The sequence below is a fragment of the Scyliorhinus canicula genome, chromosome 17 (assembly GCF_902713615.1).
Source record: "Scyliorhinus canicula chromosome 17, sScyCan1.1, whole genome shotgun sequence".
Taxonomy (NCBI): domain Eukaryota; kingdom Metazoa; phylum Chordata; class Chondrichthyes; order Carcharhiniformes; family Scyliorhinidae; genus Scyliorhinus; species Scyliorhinus canicula.
In genome coordinates this window covers 26,671,819-26,684,420 of record NC_052162.1, presented here as the reverse complement: position 1 = coordinate 26,684,420, position 12,602 = coordinate 26,671,819, and the positions used below count along the sequence as shown (strand labels likewise).

General features: G+C 39.2%; 1 protein-coding gene across 8 annotated transcripts in view; it reads left to right on the top strand.

The window, feature by feature from the left end:
- The window catches only part of atrx (ATRX chromatin remodeler), a 244,313-nt gene that overhangs the window by 94,246 nt on the left and 137,465 nt on the right, over window positions 1–12,602 (top strand). For 7 of the 8 annotated variants that reach the window (XM_038774481.1, XM_038774479.1, XM_038774480.1 and 4 more), the window contains 5 exons: window positions 5,956–6,086; window positions 7,966–8,151; window positions 8,356–8,470; window positions 9,292–9,388; window positions 11,990–12,193. In XM_038774481.1, the coding sequence (XP_038630409.1) occupies window positions 5,956–6,086; window positions 7,966–8,151; window positions 8,356–8,470; window positions 9,292–9,388; window positions 11,990–12,193 (733 nt within the window). The remainder of the gene's footprint in view (window positions 1–5,955; window positions 6,087–7,965; window positions 8,152–8,355; window positions 8,471–9,291; window positions 9,389–11,989; window positions 12,194–12,602) is intronic. The other variant, XM_038774475.1, reaches the window with a different exon arrangement.

Here is a 12,602-nt window from a genome sequence, read left to right as displayed (position 1 = left end):
AATATTTTTCCTGTGTTAAGATGTTGAATTCTCTGCTACAAACCATTAGTGAAACTGAATCCTTAAATTCTTATGAAAGGGGAAGTTGCAGGAATAGTAAAGGATTTGGGAATGAACATGAAGCTACACATTAAAGCATTTGGAGAAAACAATCCAGCATGGATTTGAACTGAATGGCTCACATGCTGCAGTGCTGTAATATTTCCATAGTTCAATCGCAGCACCATCTTATTGCCAAAGACTGAAAATTGGTTATGTTAGCCTATATGGATGACTCAGTATTACATCAACTGATGTGTTTACCCACCAAGCAGTCTCCACCCTGGGAAACCTCTAAAGGAGAAATGCTTCCATCTGTTGGAATAGGGACCGTATCCTATTTTATGGAAAGGTTGAAAGATAGGAAAACAAACATTTCGGTTTGCTCTTCCTGCATGTTCTATTTGGTCTATGTTTTGAGATCCAAGAAAATACAGCAAAGGCAAGCTTTTAAGAATAATTAACATTTAGACTAGTGTTCTTAGAACAGAATAATTCTTCCTTGGATGAGCAGCTTTTCCTCATTCAGAATATGATTACATGTTGATTGTGAATTTTGTCTTTTCAATACAGTTCACCTTTTACTGTTAATTTCAGATGTATTTTTGAGATGTGCCTAAAACTTTATGAAGAAGTTTGGTTTAATGTATTCAGTGCAACTTTCTAGAGCTGTAGAATTTAAATGGTTAAGTAATCAAAACATTTCACACTTGGATTCTTCATAATGCTGTACCAAATTTCCAGAAATTATATTTGCAAGTGAACTATTGGAATAGAGCAGAGCTATTTTGCTCTAATTACGACCACTTGTTTTGAAAAAGAACACCATTTATTCATAGAAAAAAACCCAGTCACTGCATCATATTTTATTTTTGAGTCAAGCAAAATGTCAATTCCAAGCTCTATTTGAGGTCACATACATTGCTGAAAATGTGCAACTTGTGTATTTTTAATGAGTTGAATATTCTTTTAATTGGCTATATTAAATAAGCTAGTTTAAAATGCAAAACACTTATGATTTCAGTTTGTCATATTGCCTTTAGTGTTGCGTGCATAGGATGTGGCGCACTGACGAATTATGTAGTAGAGAAATTATTTTCTATTACATGTATTGCCAGAGTTCGTCAGCCCATGATTTGGCTCCCATTTTCATTCGTGGGGACATATATTTTTGTTCATAATCTTTGCCTTGCCTTGTGCAGACTACTTTATTGTGCCTGAGTGTCTCTGACTGTTGTCTTACATGGCGTTGCTTGAAGATTGGATGTGCTAACTTGTAAATTGAATGCTTGTATTTGTTAGACCAAATATATCAAATCTTGTGTATTTTGTATAAGTTTAAGATGAATAATCTTGTGAAATTGTGGTTCCGTGGTAACCACAAGAAGCTACAGCACATTTTTAAGATATAGAACACCTTGAAGTGAAATTAAAAATAGTCTGAAATTGTCATTGCAAATATTTTATGGAATGCAAGTTTTCCACCAGAGGCAGTTGTAAATTTAAACTGTATTTATAAAATGATTGTCAAGTAATGTAAGTGAATTTCTTTTGCATTTGTGATCCTTAAATATTTTTGTATGTATTGTATATCTAAGGCTTAAATTGCATCAATTTCTTTTGGTTTCTCAAACTATTGTTTTGAGGATGGATGGGTGGTTGAACATTGAGTCTGACCTGCACCAATTTCTTCTACAAACCTAAGGTTGTACCTGCATAAAATGGTTTCAGTTTCGGCCTGTGTTGTAAATAAGAATGCAGGACTTGGCCACCAAGCTCCGATGCCCTCTGAGGATTTGTAGAAAGAAATGTTCCCTTGCTTCATCAATGAGTTAAAGTGTGTATTTTTGAAGTAATGTAGTTGAAAGGGGGAGGGGAGCAACAATTCCATCATCTTGCACATTCGACTTTTGTGTAATGAACTTGATGAAAGGAAACCCTTTAAGGCAAGCTGCGAAAAAGAATTTGTGCAGAATTGCAGGCCTTGAACACACACCTGAAGCTCTCCATGAACCTGCAACCAAATGGTGGAAGGCGATTGGCTCAACTGACTGAACAGTGACAGCTAACGTTTGTTGCCCAGTGTATGCCTTGGATTGGGTTCTAAGCAACTGATTAGTTGACTTGATGAAGTGAGAGTTCAGTCTTCAGTCTGGTGGACAGCTCAGGATTCTGTATGCTCCAAAAGACCAGAAGAACCTGCGCATCACACTTTTAATACACTGTAAGTATATAGAAAGTGTAAGACAAAGGAAAAACAACTATTTGTCTTCAGGTGAAAACTTGTGTTAAACAATCAGACTTACCTCTAAGATATTGCATGCAATTGTTTCTTGGTATAATTACTGGTGTAATAATCAGAACGGAGTACATTATTTTAATGCAGTGAATCATCTTCACGCATCTTTAACTGTTTAGATATGAAATCTTTAATTTCTATATCTAATTCTGCTAAACTGTAACAAATTCCTGTGTCACTTTTGTTCGTAACAAAAATAGAAAATGTTGAAAACATTCAGCAGATCACCAGACTCCTGTTTCAGTTGTCTATACTTGGTGGATGTTGTGGTAGGCCCACATCCATAGATGTTGCCGGATCTGAGTGTTTTCAGCATTTTTAAATTTGGCATCATTGCAATTCTTTAGTTAGTTTTAGAAAGTCTTAAATGGTATCAAAACTTTTTCAAACTGATACGAAAAGCTTGAGTCTATTTTATTGGCAAAATGACTATTTGAGATACTGAAATTAGGATGTAGAACCAAAAATAGAACTGATTATGAATAATAATCACTTGTATTTCAGTAAAGCATAATAGTGGTCAAGTGAAATTGTTTATTTGAACTTCGAAAATCACCCACCGCCTGCAGAGAAACTTTTGTCTCGACTGCTCTGTCTCAAAAGATCATGACAATTTGAAGAGTTAATTCACAGTATCGACAAGTGTTTTCTTCCCTCTTGTAATATCTTACTATTATTATGTTAAGATAAATAGTCTGATTGAGGTTTGTCTAGATGGTACAGGCTGTAGACCAAATGTTGAACTAAATGATTAAAGGGTCAGTTGTCTTAACCAGAATAAATCGCACATGGCAGCACAGTGGTTAGCATTGCTGTATCAGTGCCAGGGACCCGGGTTCAATTTCGGCCATGAGTGATTGTCTGTGTGGAGAAACTCCACACATTCCCCCTGTGTCTGGGTGGATTTTCTCTGGGTGTTCCAGTTTCCTCCCACAGTCCAAAAGTGAGCATATTGGGTGGATTGGCCATGATCAAATTTCCCCTTGGTGTCCAGGGATGTGTAGATTAGGTTAAGGGGTTATTGTGCTTGGGTGGAGTGTTTTTTAAGAGGCTCAGTGCAGACTCGATGGGCTGAATGGCATCCTTGTGCACTATATGGATTCTATGGTTCTGTGGAATTATTGGGGTAGAGGCACAGAATTGGATGTCCCATCATTGTTTATGACCATGAAAATGGTGATTAAGGGGTGACCACGATTTTTAAAAAAATGTATTTTATGGGGATGAGAATATTGATGGAAGCCAGCGTTTATTTCCCATCCCTCTATGCCCTTTAAGCTGTTGGTGAGCTGGCTTCTAAGTGACTTGCTAGGCTATTTTAGGGGGCTCAGGAGCCTGGAGTTACATGTGATCAAGCCATCAAGCCACAGGGTGCAGCACGGTAGCATTGTGGATAGCACAATCGCTTCACAGCTCCAGGGTCCCAGGTTCGGTTCTGGCTTGGGTCACTGTCTGTGCGGAGTCTGCACATCCTCCCCGTGTGTGCGTGGGTTTCCTCCGGGTGCTCCGGTTTCCTCCCACAGTCCAAAGATGTGCAAGTTAGGTGGATTGGACATGATAAATTGCCCTTAGTGTCCAAAATTGCCCTTCGTGTTGGGTGGGGTTACTGGGTTATGGGGATAGGGTGGAGGTGTTAACCTTGGATAGGGTGCGCTTTCCAGGAGCCGGTGCAGACTCGATGGGCCGAATGGCCTCCTGCACTGTAAATTCTATGATCTATAAGGATGAAAAATTCCATAGAATCACTGTAGTGCAGGAGGCGGCCATTCGGTCCTTCTAGTCTGCACTGACCCTCAAAAGAGCATTCTACCTAGACCTGCTCCCCCACCCTATCCCTGTGCATTGATCGTGGCCAAACCACCTAACCTGCACATCTTTGGACTTTCCTTCCCTAAAGAACATCAGTGAACCAGACATGTTAATGTCATTCTGGTAGTTTCATGGACAGCATTACTGATACCAGCTTTTTGTTTCAGGTTTAATTAATTGATTTTCAGATCCCCAGCTGCCATGGTGGGGTTTAAATTTGTGTATCCAGATTCACAATCTGAGCTTCAGGGTGTAACTAGTCCAACAGCATAATCACTATACTACCATAACCCTGAAGTTGACTGAACATAATTATTAGAATGTGTAAGAATTCATGGGCATTTATCTATTGCAGCAGAAGCCGTAAATATATTGAAAAGTTAGAGTAGGCCCCTCATCACTAGAAGGGGATTGAGAGAAATGTTGAGCTTATGATGGGAAGGGATGTATCCCACAACACCTGGAAAGCTGGTGTGAAACCTGGTTAATAAATGTCAGTGCAGGGAGAGTTTTTCACCATCCTATTCTGCCACCCTCTGGTTAGCCTAATAAGTGCAGTTCAAAGTCCTCTTACCTTTGAGTCGATTGTGGTTCAGGTCCCACTCAAATACAGTCTGGGCTGGTACTTCTGTGCAATACTGAGGAGGGTGGCACAGTTCAAGATAACATTTGGGTGTAATATTTTATTAATGCTGTACCTATTCGGCTGTATTAAAACATTATTTTTATTTTTTTTAAATCCCTCATTTCCTCTCTGACCCCACAGCACTAAAAGTAGTTCTGTCCGATCAACTGGTTTGCAGTTTGTGGGATTTTGCAATACACATCTTGGTTGTCGCGCTTTCCTACATCTGACTCCATGTAACTATAGCTGGTTGTGAAATGTTTGCAATGTTTTGAAGATCTGAGATTGCTGTGCAAATGCAAGATTATTACTCCTTTCTCTACCCCCCCCCCCCCCCCCCACCACACACACACACACACACACACACCGTTATCGTTAACACCATTAACCGATCGATCTTTCCTTTGTGATTGGTCTTCTAAATTAAATTTGGTGATTTTAAATATTAAAACAATAAATGAATTGATGATGGCATACTGTAATTCTCATGATTATAAAGTGCACTTGAGCAGATACTAAAGTAATGCATAACACCATCAATAGTAATATAAGCCTTGAATGCAATAGTTTGTAGTAAACTGGATAAACACATGAACAGACACTAATAGGGTCGCACTGCTTTGAAGTAGACTAGTTTTGCACAGTATTTTACGAATATTGGTTGCCACAATATTTGAAGCAAATGTACAGTAAAGCTTTGTTTGTAATGTTCTTGTGAATGTAGATTTTACTTATCTCTGAATATTTCTCGTTAGTTAATGGTAGCAAGTAGAAAGATTGCACAGTGTAATTTTCAAAGGGCAGGAAACCTGCATGGAGCCCTGCAGAATGTTCTATCCGTTTGATAGTCTTATTCCTGCCAAGTCCTATGCATATGAGTAATGCAAGAAAGATTTAATACCCATGAATTATTACTGATAGAGGTGAGGAATATTGTGACACATTATTTTTAATAGGCTGTATACGATGAATGCTATGGGAATCTATATTCTTTTGCACAAATTATTATTGATTCTTCTTCGCAAATGATTTTTGGGTCCGAATAGCATTTTCAAAAATGTAAAGCTGAACTAAATTTGAACACTTTACTACAGGGAACCTTTTTGTACTGATCACTTAAATGTCAAGTATTAAAATATCTAATTTGATAATTTTTCTTAACTACTTTTACTTTTTTTGCCAGAATTGCTAAGAAGATGCTCCTGGCAGAAATAAATGCAAATCTATCATCTAATGATGATAAATCTTCAGAGGAAGAATCTGAAGAAGAAAGGAAGAAATCGGACCAAAAAAATGAAGTGGAGGACGAAAATGGTAAGGAAAAAGAGGTTATGAACAAACCATAAAAAACCTGGTAAAATGTGTTCAGTGCAGGAAGCCAACATTTGCCCAATTTTCCAGGGCAGTTATTGGCTCTTGTATTGTTATCAAAAATGCCAAATTTTTTTTCACCCTAACTAAAAGGAATTGCAGATGTTAAACTTCACAAATTTCTTAAATCCTGATTTCTAATTTATTAAAAGAAAGGGTTTTGCAACTTTGATTTCATCCACCACCCTTCCCCTTCTCGTTGTCCGTGGCATATTCAGCAAACAAATTTAGGTAATTATTATTCATTACTGTTAGATTGCTGGAATGTTTTGTGGTTTTAATTAATTTGTATAAATATGTACATGTATGTGTCAAGAAACTGTATGCAACCCTTTCTGTAGTAACTGATGGTGAGCAAACTTAGAATGTGCAACAAGGCAATTTGACATTTTAACATAAAAAATAGGAACAGGGAAGAGGCCATTTGGCCCTTCAAGCCAGTTTTGCCATTCATTATGATCAGAGCGGGCTTGAAGGGCCAAATGGCCCCCTTCTGCTCCTATTTTTTCGATGTTTCTAAATCCTCACCCAGGGTACATTTGGTGCCCTTCCACCCTCTAAGCCGAGAAGTATTGATTCAGCAGCTTCTGGCCTGTCCTAAAATAGTGAACCAGGTGGATTTTTTTGACTATCAACAGAGGTCACCATCACTGGGGATAGATTTTAATCCGAGATTTTTTTAAAAATTGTTAATTTATAGGTATGTCTTGTGCTGCTCCTGGCATGCTCTCTTGCCCTCTTCTTTGAACCAGGGTCGATCCCCCGCTGTTGATTATAACGTAGAAATGGTAGAATGAGGGTCAGACCATGAGGGCAATAAATGTATCCTATCCAGGGACCCCACAATCTATAAATGAAATTCCACCAGTTGCTGTTGTGGGATTTGAACCAATGTCCCCAGGACAGTAGTCTGGGCCTCTGGCTGACCAGTCTAATGGCATTACCAATCTGCTACTGCATTCCCATGAATCACTCAAGGTCCTGTCTCTGGAGTGAGCTTAGGAATTCACAACTGCTAAATCAGATGATATGGTATGAAACCACTGAACCAACGCAAGCTAACTACCATACATTTAAAATTAGAACATTTTAAAAGAATTGTTCATGTTCCAAATGTATTTTATTATTGGATTAATGTGTGAAGGAAATGGTATTTGACTAAAATTGGGTTTTCATCAATTAATTTAAAATTGCAAATAAAGATGGAAGACTAAAATCAGATTAACGCTGGGATTTCTAGGACTAGTGTACCATAAGGCATAGCCGTTTGCAGGGAGATAATTGGAATTGAAAATGAATTAATAAAATCTTTTGGCCAGTTAAATTACCATTATAAACCGAATTGATTTATTCAGCTATACATCACAGAAACAGGCCCCAGTCGCTGTTTATGCTGCACACAAGTTATTCCGTATCCTTCGGGAAATGAAACCTGCCATCTGTACCAAGCCTACAAGACTCCAGCACCTCAATGACATGGTCTTTTAATTGAACTCTCTCCCTCTTTGTTTTCTCAGTTTTTATTTTCTCTATTTTGTTTTCTTTCTGGTAAAATATTTATTCTCTCCACATTTCGTTAGTTGAGTAGTGAAACAAAAAGTGACCTAACTTTCTGAAATGTAAATTGTCTAATAGATGGAATTGAAAACACACAATGCAAAACCTTTTTTTCCCTGGTCTATAACCAAAATATGTAACAACTGGAGACAAATAAAATAATAAACTTAAAAGTTTGGTTTAAAACTGAAACTAATATTTTTATACCTACAAAGCTGTTTCCTAGTAAAAGCTTTAATAAAGTGAACTGTAATTGTTTAAATAGATGCAGAAGAGGAAGCTGAGGCGGATTCTGATTCCGATTCTGACTTCGAAATGACTAAGAAACCACGTTATAGGCATCGGCTTTTGAGGCACAAGCTCACAATGAGTGATGGTGAATCTGGAGGTGAAAAGAAGGGATCTAAAGTCAAAGATGGAACAAAAGAAAGCACACAGAGCAGAAAAAAAGGTCAATGGGATGTCTTGTTACATTTTGTTCAGACTAAAATGTAGGCTAAGTTATTATGGTGCTTTAGCTGAGGTCTTGGAAAACAATCAGTCTTTGGTGTAATTTAATTGATATGAATATCAAGTCGATCTCTTTTGCAATATTGCTGTTGTATTTCCTCAGTAAATGTTAACAAAATGAAAATCATTTTAATTTTATTTTCAGCAAGTAGTAATGAAAATACTACAGAGCAAGAGAGTGACTCTGATTTTGAGGAATCTGAGCTAAGTGAGGAAGAGGAAAGCGATTCTGATGATAAACGGAAGCGCCCAAGAACAAGGTATAAGATCTGTCTTAAAATTACAAAAATGCACCCTTTTATGTTGTATAGCATTTGCAAATATCTCTGTCAATGTTCTATCAAGGACAGTGATACCCTGAGGTTTAAAACTTTATTTAAATTTATTATTTCTGTGGATACCGTTGGGGGTGAATGCACCTTTTGATACGATACTGACCATACAAGCCAGAAGATTCCACCTTTGACTCCAATCTTTGTTGAATGTGCTGATTTCAATCAAACCAGATGAATTACGCCACTGTTCTTCAGCCAGGAAAGGGAGGATTTTCACTGTCTTGGAACGCATGTGGGGATTTATTCTACTTTGTGAAAAAGTGCTTTCTGGTTTCCTTCCTAAATGATCGAGCTCAAACTTTATGATTGTGTTTCTTTTTCTTCATTCCATTATTACAGGGAACTGTTCTCCTGTATCTACCCTATGGACTCACCATTTTAAACACCGTGATCAGATCATATCTCTATCTTCTGTACTCGAGGGAATACTTAAATTTTCATGAAACTACCAAAGTAATTTAGCCCACAAGCTTTGGCTCTCAATGAATTTTCATTGTATCCCCTCCAAGACAAATAGATCTTTAGTGTGATGCTCTAAATGGTACTTGCATAGTACTGGGAAGGATTCTGTTCAATGCTTCCCAATCTCATGCTGCCATGAATCTTGACTAAGTTTGGCACAGTTTTTCCACTAGAGCAAACAATAGTACGATTGTCATTTAGAAGTGAAATTTGCCATTGTAATTCAAGGTAAGGAGCTGGGAAGGTTCGAGAGAATAAATGTGTAATTTTTCATTTGTATGCAGAGCGTCTAAGAAAGAAGCAGAAGAAAGTCAACGTAGCTACCTACAGAAAAAGAAAAGACGGCGAATTAAAGTTCAGGAAAACTCATCGAGTGAGAAGGTACTTTGCTAATTGTGACACACATGTTCCATTTTGGACGAGCGCACTTTTAGCTTTGAGTTTAAAAAAAAATACTGCATGAGTTGTACAAAACTCTGGTGCGGCCGCATTTGGAGTATTACGTGCAGTTCTGGTCGCCACATTATAGGAAGGATATGGAAGCATTGGAAAGGGTACAGAGGAGATTTACAAGGATGTTGCCTGGTATGGAGGGAAGATCTTATGAGGAAAGGCTGAAGGACTTGAGGCTGTTTTCGTTAGAGAGAAGAAGGTTAAGAGGTGACTTAATTGAGGCATACAAGATGATCAGAGGATTAGATAGGGTGGACATTGAGAGCCTTTTTCCTCGGATGGTGGTGTCCAGCACGAGGGGACATAGCTTTAAATTGAGGGGAGATAGATGTAGGACAGATGTCAGAGGTAGGTTCTTTACTCAGAGAGTAGTAAGGGCGTGGAATGCCCTGCCTGCAACAGTAGTGGACTTGCCAATACTAAACACATTCAAATGGTCATTGGATAGGCATATGGACGATAAGGGAATAGTGTAGAGGGACTTTAGAGGGGTTTCACAGGACGGCGCAACATCGAGGGCCGAAGTGCCTGTACTGCGCTGTAATGTTCTATGTTTCCATGATGATCCATTGAATGTGTCGCAAGTTTAATTGTTTCGTAGAATCCCTACAGTACAGCAGGAGACCATTCGGCCTATCGAGTGTGCGCTGACCCTTCGAAAGAACACCATACCTAGGTCCGCTTCCCCAGCCGATCCCTATAACCCCACCTAACCTGCACATCTCTGGACTGTGGGAGGAAGGCGGAGCACCCGGAGGAAACCCATTCAGACACTGGGAGAATGTACAAACTTCACACAGTCAGTCACTCAAGACCAGAATTGAACCCGGGTCCCTGGTGCAAAAAGGCAGTAGTGCTAACCACTGTGCCGCCAGGCCATCCTACCAGCTTTTGGAGAGGAAACGCTGCTCATTTTGAGAAGTTACTGATAGCTTAATGGAACATTGCTTCACTTGTAGATATGATTATCAATGTCATGTCGTCACGCAGCAGCCTAGACAACAGTACCATGAGATCATTGTTATGTGATGAATCTGGTTTGAAGTAATTTAAAGGGACTGCATACTGGAAAAATTTGCAACGAAATTTTAAAGGAAGCATTGACAGTGAACCTTAATTTTTAATCTGGTTGGCTGTTAGAAAAACCTTAACAATCTTGACAACCATTCAAGGGGAATAAAAGCATGAGCAGAGTAGACATAGAATTTACAGTGCAGATGGAGGCCATTCGGCCCATCGAGTCTGCAACTGCCCTTGGAAAGATCACCCCACTTAAGCCCACACCTCCGCCTCGTACCTGTAACCCAGCAACCACACCCAACCCCTTTGTGCAATTTAGCATGGCCAATACACCTAACCTGCACTTCTTTGGACATTTGAGTAGGCCTGAATTGAAAAGGCTGAAATATTGTCAAGGATGATGCCAAACATCATTCTCTGGACCAATCCCGACTTGCCCTTAAACCTGCAGGCAGGAATACTCTGTTCACAAACCAATCAATGCCGTCCCTTGAGATCTCTTCCTAACTCCTGGAGAATGACCTAACAACTGAACATAAAACAATCATTTCCTAAATTGTACATGACCCCCATCTCCATGGCTTCCAACCCTGTATATCATACTTCTATCTTCCCAACGTTCACAAGGAGGGCTGCCTCCTCTTTTAGACCCTACATTTCAACCTGGTGTTGCCCACAGAACTGACTACTTCTACTGCAAATATATTTTCTCATTCCCTGATCTAGTGTCCTGACTCCTACATCGACACTACCGTCGCACTTCACCACTTCAACTGCTTTCAAATGCTAATCGCCTGCTGTGCACGGCCAGTCCTTCTATAATGAAATTAAAACCGCTTATTGTCACGAGTAGGTTTCAATGAAGTTACTGTGAAAAGCACCTAGTCGCCACATTCCGGCGCCTGTCCGGGGAGGCTGGTACAGGAATCGAACCGTGCTGCTGGCCTGCTTGGTCTGCTTTAAAAGCCAGCGATTTAGCCCAGTGAGCTAAACCAGTCCCTTCCAGCCCCCACAAAATAAGCTGCAAACCTCTCTGCTTCACCCTTGTATGGAACCCACTCTGTCTCCATCCTCCACCTGGGTAAGCTTACTCTCAACATGAAATCAAAGAAGCCATAGTTCGCTCATTTTCTCCAAATAAAACTCACCTTAATAAAACCACCAGCAAACACACCTTCCCCTTTTCTCTTCGATTTCCAAAGGAAGCTTCCCCTCCAAAGTAATCTGGTCCACTCCCCAATCATCCGATATGCCCTCCCCCTCCCATGTAAGTGCAAGGCTGTCCATCTTATCAAGGGCCCAGGTGAAACAGCAATTTAATAATGTATTTGCTGCTAATGTTGCAGCTCCATCTATATTGGGAAAGGCAGTTGCAAGTCAGGTTTGCAGAACATCTGTTTGGTAGGTTACCGAATGATCTTTCGCATATTGCAGTAATATTTTTATCATTGAAAATGTCTGTAACAATGTAAATACATGAAACCAGATCACATCAGTTTTTTTCTAAAGCAGAGCAAGTCTGAAGGTGAAAGTGAAAGTAATAGTGATGCAAGTGATGATGATTCCAAATCCCCTGGAAAAGGCCGAAAGAAGATTAGGAAGATTTTGAAAGATGGCAATTTACGTACAGAAACTCAAAATGCCTTGAAGGAAGAGGAAGATCGAAGAAAACGCATTGCCGATAGAGAAAAAGAGAGAGAAAAGTTGAGAGAGGTATTGGAATTTTTTTGTTCTAGATATACACAGGTCGTCTGTTTGCATGTAGTTTAGTGATTTTTGTACAAGAATTGAAGGATCCAACACAGCTTGCCAATTAAAGATGTTTATGATTCTTGTTTTTTCAATACCTGGGTCATGAATTTTAAAGCCTTCAATTATTTTCATGTAGTCTGAGTAAATCATTCAAGCACAAGCTCTGATTGCAGGGTACTGATGCATCCTCCCTCTGAGGAACATAAGTTAAACCAAGACTGAGTGTAAGAGACTACTTTTTGCATGTTGGATTAAATATGTAATTGCAAATACTTCATCTAGCATAACAGTTCATGAGTTCTTAAACATAATTCAGTTAGCACAAGCAGTATTTTCCCTTGGTGGAAATGGGGAAAGAGAAAAAGGGAAG